The 15,015-nt window shown below is 41.1% G+C and overlaps 3 protein-coding genes across 3 annotated transcripts in view; 1 reads left to right on the forward strand and 2 right to left on the reverse strand.

The window, feature by feature from the left end:
• Nucleotides 1–167: 167 nt before the first annotated feature.
• Nucleotides 168–1,808, reverse strand: LOC106809175 (protein FAM73B-like). Its single transcript, XM_014812163.1, has 5 exons — nt 1,719–1,808; nt 1,397–1,599; nt 1,095–1,185; nt 764–873; nt 168–345 (listed from the first exon to the last, which is right to left on the reverse strand). Exons 1-5 carry the CDS (start codon nt 1,806–1,808, stop codon nt 168–170), a joined length of 672 nt encoding a protein of 223 aa, XP_014667649.1.
• A 1,566-nt stretch (nt 1,809–3,374) lies between these two features.
• Nucleotides 3,375–9,642, reverse strand: LOC106809176 (protein FAM73B-like). The gene is made up of 8 exons (XM_014812164.1): nt 9,571–9,642; nt 9,258–9,350; nt 8,311–8,343; nt 7,704–7,805; nt 7,395–7,529; nt 4,896–4,949; nt 4,566–4,682; nt 3,375–4,347 (listed from the first exon to the last, which is right to left on the reverse strand). Exons 1-8 carry the CDS (start codon nt 9,640–9,642, stop codon nt 4,165–4,167), a joined length of 789 nt encoding a protein of 262 aa, XP_014667650.1. The 3' UTR covers nt 3,375–4,164.
• A 4,260-nt stretch (nt 9,643–13,902) lies between these two features.
• Nucleotides 13,903–15,015, forward strand: part of LOC106809180 (glioma tumor suppressor candidate region gene 2 protein-like) — a 13,604-nt gene continuing 12,491 nt past the window's right edge. The window contains exon 1 of the mRNA XM_014812168.1: nt 13,903–14,011. The gene's annotated coding sequence lies outside the window, so the exon portion shown is untranslated. The remainder of the gene's footprint in view (nt 14,012–15,015) is intronic.

Genomic DNA, 15,015 nt, shown 5'->3' on the forward strand with positions numbered 1-15,015 from the left:
TGATGATCTCGCGTCCGGTGTCAGCAAATCAATACTAATTGTATAAACTATATATATACACACACGCATGCACGCACGCACGCATATATATATATATATATATATAAATCATATAAAACAATCAATAATACATCTAACTCAACCAATATGAACATGCTTTTATGCTGTCAGGGGTGGGCTGTTACCTTATCGCCGTGTGCAAGTAGATTGGTGATGATCTCGCGTCCGGTGTCAGCAAACCAACAGCGCATTCTTGCGTCGGTGAGAATATAGGCAAACGCCTTCCGCACGCAAACAAGCTTCGCGAGAAAATCTGCATCCGACGAGCACCTCAACATCTCTGTTCTATAAAAGAAACATTTGTCCTTCATAAACGCTTGTAATTACGAGGAAGAGGACTGGCTATATAAAATATAGGGTATCACAATACAAGCCACAACTGTAATGCAGCGCTGAGAATTTAATGCAGAGCCACACAAGTTGAGGAGGTGTGCGCAAAGAACAGCTCTTATTGACTTCTATTAGTGTTCGTACAGTTTTCATGCACCATACTTGGTCCATCTCCCCAAGATCATCGGGCAGTCATAGCAAAGTCTACATTTTTATTCACACTAATAAAGATTATGCACTCATGTTATCAATCTTTGTGAATATGACTGTCATAATTGTGCAAAACAAATGAATCTTTTCAAAATCGAAACAAGAACTGTTTCCCTTATGGAAATAGCACATTGCAACAAGCAAACAAGAATGCCAGCTCTACCTAAGTGTTCTACATGGCACGTATCCATACTGCACTTGTTTAAGTCCAGACTGATACAGGCGCCAGGTTTCGGGGAGATCAGCAAGGAGCTCCTCAATGTTTGCAATCTCCTGCATGCCAGAATACGCGAGTATTAGCTAACAGCAATATAGCCACATTTTCAAGTGTTTCAAAGATGGGAACAGTATGAACAAAAAGAACATTACCACGTGAGGGTGGGTAGCCCACACCATACATGAATTCGAAATTGGAATGCATGGAAATGAGAGGCACTGTAACGAGTATGCGTTCGAGATATAACCTTATAGCATAAAATGTGGGAATACCGTACTTCGGTTGCTGAAACGAAATCCTCAAAGTCAGATGTTGAGGTCTCTTCCCCAGACTCCCCGATCACTTCTCTCTCTCCTATCAGCATGACCCTGAAAAACATTTCCATAGCCATATGAACATCTGGGAAGATGAAAGGAGTGATTTATAATGCAGCGTTTCCGTGGCGTCCCACTCAGAATTAAGAAAACAAAATTTCCTTGCCCTTTCCTCAGAGGGAAGTGCCAACCGTGGTTTTAAGCAGTGTGTATTAACACTTAATTTCACATTATGTTCTAGTTAGCAACGTGCAGCAGCGCGTACTTGCTCATCTCATGAATCGTTCCGAGATCATCCCCCGATGGAAGAACAGTTCGGTGATCATTGAACATCATCTCACACTCATCCTGCAGTTCTAGGGCCTTCTCAATGAACCGTTCCAGCTGATGCGTAAACTCGCTTTCACCAACAGCCTGAAAGGGGAAATTCCCAGTATACAACACACAGTTGAAAAATGCAAATATGAGCTGTGTATTATTACATTATTGGATAACATTCATGTTTTATTTTGTGTGACTTGTTGGTCATACATTTATCCTATAACCACAAATTCATTAATTTACCACCTAGATCCACCTATACATACTGGCAGGGCAAATGTTCCAGTTCCGAGCTGGGGTATCCCTACAGACAGCGCATCTTCCCAATTAGTGATAGCGTGCTCCAAGCCTTCCATCCCTGTACCATAATATAGTAATGTGCATTATGTTTTATACACAGCAGAGATAAAATAGTTTCTTGGTGAGTAATGCAAGTACAGTTAATCCATAACATGCATTTCAAATCTTGCCACCCATCCCGCAATCCCATCTCATGCATGCAAATGGCTAGTTTTAACACACTACATCTGTGATGCAACAAAGATACTTACTTAATAAGGCAGATATATGGTTGCCATACACACAAAAGACATTATCTTTTAGATACTTGCAAGAGTAGATAATAACACAAGAGTGAGACACCCGATTCCTGCATTTTAAATCGATTTTTCTTATCAAAATTTGCCACCAATAAAGAAGCATGTGTATACGTCCCTCAGCTTATTATGACCACTAATCACTCACCTTTGTGGTACTGATATTCGTTTACATATATTTGCTAGCGTATTGCTGTAAATTGTAATCTTGCACGAGCTTAATTCGCACAATTTACCGCTATTATGTGAGGTGTTAAGACAAATTTTGAAGCTATAGTGGCGCCAATATTTAGCAACGGACTGTTTCCAAATCATTCGTGCCCCGATAGGGTTGAGAGACAATCTAAATTTCGAATTTTGATCTCGTGAGGAACCGCGAGACGCGCTCAGTTATTGTGATCACAACACAAGAAATTGACATACTATTGTAACATGTCTTTTGCACGTGTTCCATGAAGTAGTCAGCGAGGCTATAGACTAGGGTTGTTTGGTGACCAGTTAGTCTGCGTAGACGCAGCGTCGCACATATTGGGCGGCTGCATTGATGTTACAGGGAGTTGGATAAGCGGGTTTTAGGTTAGGCAGTTTCTAGGGTCATTGTGAAATGGGGGTAGGACGCAGTCTGGGAGAATGGGTACATGTGCGTGGTGCATGTGGTTTGTAGGAGTTTTGGGGGAATATAGAGGGAGAGATGTAATAGTAGAGGGGGGATTCTGGTTCTGGGCACGGAGGTCAGCACATGCGCGTATGCGCGTGTGCGCGTGCCTTTGTCTCTTTGTGCGATTGTCAAGATGTGTCTACGCTGTATGAGATATTAAAGTTTATGCCGGTTACAACACAAGTTTGGTTTTACTTCATCATTCTACATGAACGCTCATTCCTCGTTACACTATCTTACATAAGTAATAATACAATAATAACAATATTCTCTGTAGTAGTTTGCAGTAAGTATCACATTACGCATGCGCAGGTAATCAAGTACATTAAACCCCTATCGGGGCACAAATGATTTGGAAACAGTCCGTTGCTAAATATTGGCGCTCGCGTTACAAGCGTTATGCCTACACTTCACGTGGCATGTGCATAATCACGACACAATACTATGAATTTCTACGGCAGGATTCACGAGATTGGAACACAGATATTTTACAAACGGGAAATCTTAAAGGTTGATTTGAAACGTACACATGTAGTTTAAACGGCTCCCCACATATTCTCACATCTTAGATAAAACATAGCTGACAGATGACATGCAGTTAAGCTTGTGAATGTTCATCCTATACATGTTTAAGTAAATGTAAATGCTAATACTATATGTAATGTAAATGCTAATACTAGATTATTTCTAATCATACCAGACGTGATGCTAACTTTAGAGCAGGTTCTACTTACCCTGTACTAAAAATTTTTTCGGTTACTTTATTTTATACTGGACTCAAGGGTTTAAATCCACATCAGTAGAACCCACTCCAGAAATCTGGCTCGGTCCAGTTTTTGGCAGCTCTTCCATTGCACAATTTTATTGAAGCAGATTTTTTTACGACTGTATGCCCTTACTAACATCAACCTGTGACGGGAAGTTTTTCCACACTCTATCTCTTTTTGCCGAGTGCTAAGCAGAAAAGCAGTGTGTACCATTTTTCAAGTCTTTGGTATGACCCGGCTGGGAGCCACGACCCCGACCCTGACCCACGACCTTCCGCATGCGAGGCGAGCACTCCACCATTGAGCCATCGCTGCGGTTACAAAATAAATGTGAACAACTATTAAAAGAAAATTCTACAAGAACTCCTATAACTAATTCTGATAGCCCATCGAAACAAACAGTAATAGAACTGGTGATTATATATTATCTTGCCTTTACAGCGTCATCATTCTCAGGCTAAGACATCTTATAATAAACGATTCACACATACACAACCATCTCATGATCAGTATCCTTCCAACAACATAGCTTTTGTGTTGAAATAGTTGCAAAACTGTGAGATGCACCAGACAGTACCAGCCTATAACCAGTAGTACAATCACAAGCTCTATTTATTATAGTAATATCTTTTAGGTTTTTATTCACAGGGTTATTTATTGGTCTGTGACTGTGAGGGTAGACTCCTACACTTCAGTGTGGAAACTTGCTATTCTCACGACTGGTGTCTGTCAGTGGCGACACTGCCAGTTTCTCTAGTACATGTTCACAGTGGTGCCTAGCAAGGACGATGATGTCGTCTGCAAGCTGCTCTACTGTTGTGTATTGGCATTTCCGCAGGCTGAACATGTCCTGCATAAAGCCCAGAACCTGATCCTGTAGCAGAATATAGTAAATGGGGCTAAGATGGCATTTTGCAAATCATGAATTCATCATCCTTCACATTCTCAACACAGCATTATACCTAAATTCAGTAAATTCAGATAAACTGTACATAATATCTCAAATGTAAATGAAGTGATGGTAAATAATTTTTTCACTCATTTTCAACAACGGTGGGCCATACGGAGACATCCAATGAAGAAAAAACGTACCTTGAACAGTTCACAAAGTTCTTTAAGTCGGCTCCTCGGTCCTAGGAAACCCCATGCCAGCACAGGACTCACGTGTTCAGAGATGTGATAAAAATGAGCTATGAACCCATTTGGTTGCTTAAAACAAAGTAAAACAGCCACTTTACACTACTACTTAGTCACTTTCCTAAAACACCTAGTAAGTTAGGTAAAGTCACGCAACTCCGAAACCAAATTTGATTTTGGTAGGCACCCCAAACCTTGTACGCTGCTTAGGGTTACTGAATACAATTTGAAATCCAAACCAATTTATTAAAATTATTACCATATTAGAAATAATTTTTATTTTACCTTGAGCCGTCGTCTCTTAGCTTTCAGTACTGACCACACAGCTGTCAAGAGAGCCTGGTAAGATAAACAAGAATGCTTTTGGAAAATTTAAAAACATACAGATTAGGATGTTTACAGGAATAGCACTTTATAGCGATGTACAAGATGACTTACAAGTACACGTGACGATGGAGAAATATAGCTAGATCAGTTATGATAGATGGATGGACACAAGAAGTAAGTGCCCCTAAATATGCACTCTATATCTGTATGGAGGGCAAGCAGAAATAGAGAACACAAAAGAGGAATGATACTGCTAGGAAGAGAAAGAAAGTGTCAATGACACTATAGCTCACCACAAAAAAAGTACACAAATGAGCGAGTGCCAACAAGTCATTTTTAATTCAGCAACTATCCACCTACATTATATAAAACAAGAGTATATATGGGAGAACTGAAACAACAAAATCGAATGAATCTAGATGGCCATTTTCATTTTTGCCAAAAAGTGGGCGTGGCTCAAAAGTAGGTCGACTGGCGTGCTCCAAAATAGGACGTTCAAATCTTTCCCATAGGAGTAACAACTGTATGCAATTTGAAACATGTGGGTCAAACGGTTCTTGAGTTATCGTTGACCGTAGGCAGACACTGTAATGCATAGTGAAATTGCCAAAATCTACCTAATTTGCATAATAATAAAAAAATATCAAAACCCCTGTGATATGTTTTGGGGTCAGTCCTTATTCATTCACATGCCAAAAATGAGCAAAATCCGCTGAACCTGAACTGACTTATGGCCATTTCCATTTTTGGGAAAAAGTGGGCGTGGCTCGAAAGTAGGTCGACTGGCGTGTTCCAAAATAAGATGTTCAAATCTCTCCCATAGGAATAACAACTGTATGCAATTTGAAACATGTGGGTCAAACGGTTCTTGAGTTATCGTTGACTAGGCTGACACTGAAATGCATAGTGAAATTGCCAAAATCTACCTAATTTGCATAATTTAAAAAAATATCAAAACCCCTGTGATATGTTTTGGGGCCAGTCCTTATTCATTCACATACCAAAAATGAGCAAAATCCGTTGAACCTGAACTGACTTATGGCCATTTCCATTTTTACCAAAAAGTTGGCGTGGCTCGAAAGTAGGTCAACTGGCATGCTCCAAAATAGAACGTTCACATCTCTCCCATAGGAGTAACAACTGTATGCAATTTGAAACATGTGCGTCAAACGGTTCTCAAGTTATCGTTGACCGTAGCCAAATGTTGACGGACAGACGGACGTATGACGGACAACGCCCCATGGCAATAGCCAACCACTTGCTAACAGTGACAATGCCAACCATACGCCAACGTTGGCCAAACATCATGTAGCCAACCACTTGCCGACCCTGACCATGCAAACCATATACCAACGTTGGCCCAACGTCATGCAGCCAACCACTTGCCAACCGTGACCATGCCGACCATACGTCAACGTTGGCCCAACGTCATGCAGCCAACCATTTGCCAACCGTGACCATGCCAACCATACGCCAACGTTGGCCCAACGTCATGCAGCCAACCACATGCTGACCACATGCCAACCATACACCAACGTTGGCCCAACGTCATGCAGCCAACCATTTGCCAACCGTGACCATGCCGACCATATGCCAACGTTGGCCCAACGCCATGCAGCCAACCACTTGCCAACCGTGACCATCATGGTCACCGGTTTTGGGACAACGTTGGCCAAACGTCATTATTGCAACCATGACTTGTGCCAACGTTGGGCCCAACGTCATATTGCAACCGTGACCGTGCCAACCAAAAAATGCGCACGTTTGGCCAACGTAAGCCTGCTATCTGGGACCAAGGTTGAGCTATAGTGTCGTGTGACACTTTCATTTTTGGGTACTTTTATGAAGAAGCTGAATTTTGATAGCATTCCATCGCCCTTACCGCAAAAGCGCCTCCGCGGGTTTAATTTTCTTATTACTATTGATGGCAGAGGTAAATACAGTCTATGCACCAAAAATATGCACACAAATACACGCAAATTGGCACATTTTATGACAGTTTCAATGCGTTTCAAGTAGTCCTGTCTCACGGCTCTACACGCAGGACATTTTCTCACCGGATATTGCGAGGCCTCATAGCGCCTCGCCTACAGCTGCTAAGGCGCGAAGCACCGAGGCAGCTCGTATTACTATATATATATATATGTGTGTGTATATATATATTCAGACACAGAGAGAGAGAGAGAGAGAGAGAGAGGAGGAGTGGCGAGAAGAGAGACGAGAGAGAGAGAGAGAGAGAAGGACGAGAGAGGAGAGAGAGAGAAGAGAGAGAGAGAGAGAGAGAACAGAGACAGAGACAGAGACCAGAGACAGAGACAGAGGACAGAGACTAGAAGACAGAGACAGAGACAGAGACAGAGCACAGAGACAGAGACAGAGACAGAGACAGAGAGCAGGAGAGAGAGACGAGGAGAACCGACGACACAGCAGAGAGAGACGTGGTGGAGTCATCCCTACCGTCTCCTTAAAACCGTTGGAGAGCCAGCGATTCTGCATGACAGCAAGCACGGATGAAGGTGGGTTCTCCAGATCTTCAAAAGCATCTAACAATATGAAGTCTAGCGCAATATCTACAAACGACATCTCTTGCACCTACAAATACACAAAAGCGGCACAAATGAGCGCATTATCGTCAAACGAAACGCAGTGAATATTTTGAGTATATCACGCTTCAAATCATTTTCCTGCTCAACGTGTCTGTACATTTAATTCATAATTTTGTTGTTAATTTAAGCAAATAATTGAACGTGTGAATATTAATCATACCCCTCTTCCCTCTAGCTCCTCCATGATGTCATCCCAGTTCTCTCCATCCTTTACGTACAACAGCATTTCATTATAAAGCAACACAATGAAGTCCTTCGGATCCTGTCAGTAAAGTACAAAATTTAAAATCGTCTTCAAACTCAAAATTCTGGTAAACACATTAGTATACAGAATCCATGGCATGACGGGTATTTTTCCTACATGTAGCGTGTATTAACACAAAACCAACCTATAACATCACTTATATACAATAGATTAATTTACTTCATATTGTGCAAGTTCAATTCACATTAAAAATGATTCACACTTGTTTACAGGAATACTGGTTAAAGGAGTCATCACTTTAATCCATCTCACTTCACTTGATCACAAATGTAATATAAATAAAACATTTAATATAATAACACAATAATTCATTAAATCAATACTAATTGTATAAACTATATAATATACACACACCGCATGCGACGCCGCCACGCCGCACATATATATAGTATACATATATATAATATATATATATATATAATCAATATAAAACAATAATAATACATATAAACTCAACACAATATGAACATGCTTTTTATGCTGTCAGGCGGTGGGCTGTTACCTTAGTCGCCTTGGCAAGTAGATGGTGATGATTCTAGCGTCCAGGTGTCAGCAAACGCAACAGCGCATTTTGCGTCCGGTGAGAATATAGGCAAACCCGCCTTCCGCACGCAAAACAAGCTTCGCGAGAAATCTGCAGTCCGACGACGAGAACCTCACACATCTCGTGTTCTATAAAGAACATTTGTCCCTTCATAAACGTGTCGTTGAATTACGCAGGAATGAGGACTGGCATATATAAATATTAGGGTATCGATAATACAAGCCACAACTGTAAGCAGCACTGAGAATTTAATGCACGAGCCCACACAAGTTGAGGAGGTGTGCGCAAAGAACAGCTCTTTGACTTTCTAATTATGTTCGTTACAGATTGTCAATGCCCGATACTTGGTCCATCTCTCCCCAAGATATCGGGCAGTCCATAGCAAAGTCTACATTTTATTCACACTAATAAAGTTATGCACTCATGTTATCAATCTTTGCTGTAATATGACTGTCATTAATTGTGCAAGAAGCAAATAATGTTTCAAAAGTCGGAAACAAGAACTGTTTTCCCTTTGGAAAATAGCAGCATTGCAACAATGCAAAACAAGAATTGCCAGCTCTAACCAAGTGTTCTACATGGCACGTTATCCACTTACTAGCACTTGTTTAATTCCAGACTGAATACAGGCGCCAAGGTTTCGGGAGATCAGCAAGGAGCTCTCAATGTTTGCAATCTCGCTGGATCGCCAGAAATACGCGATACTTAGCTAACAGCAATTATAGGCCACAATTTTCAAGTGTTTCAAGATGGAACAGTATGAAGCAAAAAGAACATTACCACTGAGGGTGGGTAGCCCAACATAACATGAATTCGAATTGGAATGGCATGGAAATGAGAGGCACTGCTAACGAGTATTGTTCGAGAGAATAACTTAATAGCATAAAATGTGGGAATAACCGTACTTCGGTTGGCTGAACGAAATCCTCAAAGTAGATGTGAGGTCTCTTCCCAGACTCCCCGATCACCTTGTTCTCTCTCTGCCTATCAGCATGACCCTGAAAAAATTTCCATCAAGCCATATGAACATCTGGGAAGATGAAAGGAGTGATTTATAATAGCAGCGTTTCCCGTGCCGTTCCCACTAGGAATTGAATGAGAAACAAATTTCCTTGGCCCTTTCTCACAGGAAGCTGGCCAACGTCGGTTTTAAGCAGTGTGTATTAACACTAATTCACATTATGTTGCTAGTTAGGCACGTGCAGCACGCGTACTTGCCTCATTCATAGCCAATTCCCTTCCGAGATATGGACCCCGAGGAAGAACAGTTCCGGTGATCATTGGAACCATCATACTCACACTCATCCTGCCAGTTCTAGGGCCTCTCAATGAACCCGTATCAGCTGATGCGTTAAACTCGCTCTTCACACAACAGCCTGAAAGGCGGAAATTCCCAGTATTAACAACAACACAGTCTGAAAAATGAAATAATCGAGCTGCTGGTATTATTACATTATTGAGATAACATTCATTAGTTATTTTGTGTGACTTGTTGGGTCATACATTTATCCTATACACCACAAATTCATTAATTACACGACCATAGATCCACCTATAATACATCCTGGCAGGGCAATATGTTCCAGTTCCGAGCTGGGGGTTATCCCTGACAGACAGCGATCTTCCCCAATTAGTAGATAGCCGTGCTCAGACAACCTCCACATCCCTGTCGCATAATATAGTAATGGCATTATGTTTTATACACAGCGAGATCAAAATAGTTTCTTGGTGAGTAAGTGCAAGTACAGTTAATCCATTAACATGCATTTCAAAATCTTGGCCACCATGCCGCAATCCATCTCATGCATGCAAGGTAGTTTTTAACACACTACATCTGTTGATGCAACAAAAGATATTACTGTAATACAGGCCAGATAATATGGTGCAATACACACAAAACGACATTAATCTTTTAAGATACTCTGCAAGAGTATAATAACACAAGAGTGAGACGACCCGATTCCTGCATTTTCAATCGATTTTTTCTTATCAAAATTTGCACACCAATAAAGGAGTCAAGTGTATACGTCCCCTCAGCTTATTATGACCACCTAATCATCACCTTTGTGGTACTGATATTCGGTTTACATATATTATGCATAGCGTATTGCTGTAAATTGTATCTTGGCCCGAGCTTATTCGCACAACTTTACGCTATAATGTGAAGGCTGATAAGACAAATTTGAAAGCCTATAGTGCGCCAATATTAGCAACCGACTGTTTCCAAATCATTCGTGCCCGATAGAGGTGTGAGAAGACAATCTAAATTTCGAATTTTTGACTCTCGTGAGGAACCGCGAGACGCAGCTCAAGTTATTGTGATCACGAACACAAGAAATTGACATAACTATATGTAACATGCTTTTGCACGTGTTTCGCATGAAGTAGAATCAGCGGAGGCTATAGACTAGGGTTGTTGTGTACCAGTTAGAGTCTGGCGTAGACGCCAGACGGTCCGACATAATTGGGCGGCTGCATTGATCGTTACAGGCGCCAGTTGGATAAAGCGAGGTTTTTAGTTAGGCAGTTATCTAGGATGAAAGGGGCAAGGTAGGACGCACGTCTGGGAGAAATGGTACATGTCGCGTAGTGAGAGTACCGAATGTGTTTGTAGGAGTTTTTGGGGAATATAGAGGAGAGATGTAAATAGTAAGAGGGGGATTCTGGTTCTGGCACGGAAGGTGAGCACATGCGGCGTATGCGACGTGTGCGCGTGCCTTTGTCTCTTTGTGCGATAGTGTCAAAGATGTGTCTCACGCTGTAATGAGAGTATTATAAAGTCTTATAATGCCGCGTTAGCAACACACAGTTTGGTTTTACTTCAACATCATTCTAACATGAACGGCCACATTCCTCGTTACACTATCTTACATAAGTAATAATACAATAATACACAATATTCTCTGATCAGTAGTCTGCAGTAAGTATACCATTACGCATGCGAGGTAATCAAGTACATTAAACCCCTATCGGGAGCACAACATGATTTGGAACAGTCCAGCTTGCTAAATATTGGCGCCACTATAGCTTCAAAATTTGTTTTAACACCTCACACAATAGCAGTAAATTGTGCGAATTAAGCTCGTGCGAGATTACGATTTACAGCAATACGCTAGCAAATATATGAAAACGAATATCAGTACCACGAAGGTGAGTGATTAGTGGCCATAATAAGCTGAGGAATGTATACACTTGCTTCTTTATTGGTGGCAAATTTTAATGAAAAAAATCAGTTAAAAATGCTGGAATCGGGTGTGTTACTCTTGTGTTATTATCTACTCTTGATACTTGCCATAATACTAAAACTAAATGAGAGTTCGATGCAATTAAACAGGGGCGTAAATCCGTACTGAGGAGTGGGGGGGATGATCGGCGATAGCCGCGGGCGAAATTAACCTTGGCTGCCGGAGGCAGGCCCGCGTACCGTAGGCATACCAGTGCTAGGGGGGTCTGGGGAAATAACCCCCCAGAAAATTTTGAAATATTTAAGCCATTTTCCTGCAATCTGAGGCATACTGTGGGCCATATCCTCATGTCTGATGACACTATCTCAATCCTAGACTCAACCCTACAAGTTAGGATTCAAAACACTTGTCATGACTTTTCAGAGAGCGTACACAGTTAGGTTACTATAGTAATAATACATGTATTAAAACACAGGTAAGAATTGCAATTTCTCACAATTTCACATGTTTTTGTATGTTTGCAACCATACCTTTTGGCTATTCTTTTTCTTCTTTTTTTTGAATCTCAAGGTGGGATATTTGTACAGGCCATCCCCCCTCCTTCAAGAGCGGGCGGATGCATCCCTCCATCAGGGGTTTACGCCCCTGCAACTAAACATAACTTGAGAAATTTAATAAAAATAATATCCTCTGGTATTTAGAAGAAATTTCCTGGTATTTCTCATCAATATGACTGTGTCATTAAAATAGCATCATTCTCACCTAATCTGCAGAGGTGTATCTGGTTGCTTTCATAGTTAGAGCAGGAGGATGCTCCACCAATGCTAGAGCCAGAATTCGATTTCTGCCGGTGATATCTGTTGCTCACACTCACTGGGCTGGAGCTTCGCCTTCTTATATCTAGGATATGACATGATATTGCAAAACATTGAAAGAAGTTATTATAATATTATGATCTGATAAATTATTATAGACGCTGGGACATTTGCTTCTTGTAGCATGGTTACTCACTTTTAATTCAAATAACTGAACACCTAATCGCACAACCAATGTCAGTGGCAGATAATGCGCTTCATGCAACAACATAGAACTACCGGGTATATATGTGCTCATGCACACACATTATAATCCATTTATAGATCCTGTTACAGTTATAATAACTTGAACAGATACGAAAGTGTGCAGTGATAATAACTGAATTGTATAAAATTATTTATGCTTTAGTAAAACAGATAAAAAGGGAAATTCGTTCATTTACTAGCCTTATAATACCTACGATTTACTACGGCGTAACTCATCCAACTTGAGCTCAAATCGAGCACAGTACATTCGCCATACAATCGGCGAAATCGTTTCCTCGTAGACACCGCACATCCGGAGATACAGCCTAAAACGTACGACACGATTCTCCATCTTTGGCCATCAATCCAGCCCATTGCGCGCCTATAATTCAGACAAAAGGCCAGCAACACGCCGCGCAGTCGCTGTGTTTGCTCTCTCGATAGCTGAATGTAGCGATGTGGCTCGCGGGAGATTGGAGATCGACGCAACACTCGACGAGCTAATCATGCGGTTTGGCGTGCGTGCTGAAGGCATGCAGCTATGTACAAAGGTGGCCTGTGTAGGCTGTGTACCGGGTCAAAGGTTATCTCGCCGAGTGTTGCTGCCTAATCTCCCAGCGAGCCACATGCCTCGCTCAGTGAGGCAATAGCGGCGTTAGGTAGCTGCTTTTGTTTGAATTATAGGCGCGCAATGGGCTGGATTGATGGCCAAAGAATGGAGAATCGTGTCGTACGTTTTAGGCTGTATCTCCGGATGCGGGTGTCTACGAGAAACGATTTCGCACGATGATTGGCGAATGTACTGTGTCCGATTTGAGCTCAAGTTGGATGAGTTACGCGTAGTAGAATCGTGCAGTATTATAAGGCTAGTAATGACGAATTTCCCTTGTTTATTGATGTCACACTCCGTCCCTATTATCTACTCCTGATGTAATATAATAAATAGGTCAATTCAAATGGTCCTGTAATAAGCGCGAAGTATCTTTTACAAACTGTACGACTTACTGCTACTGTTGGCTATTCTCTTTTCCAGATTACAATGTAGGAGACGACTTTTTCCATTCGTTATGGATGGGCGCGGCCATATTGCAGAGAGAGTGAAAGAACTAGTCGATTATTCTTCACATAAGTTGTTAGTTTTTATTTGTTTATAAATGGAGCGTTATTACAGCTAAAAGTTATTCAGTTATTAAACGTTTTAATAAATGTTTATATTGTACAAAATAAAAATATATCATACTGGTTCATGATCTCAAGCGGCTATGGTAATATCATTATAATGAATACGATTTATTTTTCGCGCGACTCACGCAAGCATGGCGCTAACGGAGATGTTTTGAGTTCGTTGCATGTACAATACATCATTATATGGATATGTATTATGATTTTATTCGTTATCGCACTGTAAGAAAGGTGAGTTTAACTTTGAATATTGACCTCGCAGTATTAGTTACGCAATGTCTTCATGTACTAGCTTGTTTGAGGTATCGTATATCCCACATGGGCCAACAACAGCCCACCTATAACACCATCATCCATATCATTCCATGGCACAATCCTAGTTTACTGCGTAGCACCTCTGAATAGTCAATTTAGTGTAGCACCGCACGTACATGCGAAAACACATTTACGGCATCCGAAACCACAGCACTTTGAGCGTTTGCAACTGTAAACACACGCCGCCGCCATTGCGCGCACACTGACACATAAATATATGGCTGTTGCTCCTGCGAAGGCGGTACCGTCGCCGATTATTTTTCCCCCTTAAAGTCACGTACTGACGGTACTGACGCCCTGATTGGTTGAGCTTGTTTTCTTGGTCTTGCGATATACACAGCACATCCAAATTTTTAATTTTAATATAGTGGCAGCAGCTCAACGGGTAGTGCGCTGCCCAAGTATGAATGTCGCGGGATCGAATCCCATCCGTTTTCTAATTATTTCCTGTTTTCTGTATTTTTCTATTTTTATCTGTTTAACATTTTTTTTCCAATTAAGAAATATTAACATTATTTATTTACAACATTTTAATAACAACAATTAATTTTTACAACAATTAAAATTAAATTTTATTAATTTAATAGAGTTAGGCTTAGGGTAGGTTAGGCTTAGGGTTAGGGTTAGGGTTAGGGTTAGGGTAGGGTTAGGGGTTAGGGTTAGGGTTAGGGTTTCGTATATTCGTATAAAATCGTATATATAAATACGTACCAAAAGGCAACGGTAGTTATTATTCGCCGATAGATGGCGCTGCATCACTACCGTGAGTTGAAGAGAAAAAAATTCGGCGACGTACCGTCGCAGGAAGCAACCAGCCTAAATTATAGCAGGTGAGAAACGCGCGATCCCAAAAATTCGCTGATCGACGGCTCGCTGTATTTCTTTGACGAATTAACACAAATACATCAACAACAGCTTCC

The sequence above is a fragment of the Priapulus caudatus genome, unplaced genomic scaffold (genome assembly GCF_000485595.1).
Source record: "Priapulus caudatus unplaced genomic scaffold, Priapulus_caudatus-5.0.1 Scaffold334, whole genome shotgun sequence".
Classification (NCBI taxonomy): Eukaryota; Metazoa; Priapulida; class Priapulimorpha; order Priapulimorphida; family Priapulidae; genus Priapulus; species Priapulus caudatus.

Coding starts and splice junctions, on each gene's coding strand:
- LOC106809175 (XM_014812163.1), bottom strand. CDS start 1,808: ATGGAAGGCTTGGAGCACGCTATCACTAATTGGGAAGATGCGCTGTCT. Junction 1,186..1,396: donor ACGATTCATGAGATGAGCAA/GTACGCGCTGCT, acceptor AATGTTTTTCAG/GGTCATGCTGATAGGAGAGA. Junction 874..1,094: donor ATTTCGTTTCAGCAACCGAA/GTACGGTATTCC, acceptor TCTGGCATGCAG/GAGATTGCAAACATTGAGGA.
- LOC106809176 (XM_014812164.1), bottom strand. CDS start 9,642: ATGGTTCCAATGATCACCGGAACTGTTCTTCCTCGGGGTCCATATCTC. Junction 8,344..9,257: donor ATTTCGTTCAGCCAACCGAA/GTACGGTTATTC, acceptor CCTGGACGCTAG/AATCATCACCATCTACTTGC. Junction 4,950..7,394: donor CCAACGGTTTTAAGGAGACG/GTAGGGATGACT, acceptor TTATCTTACCAG/GCTCTCTTGACAGCTGTGTG.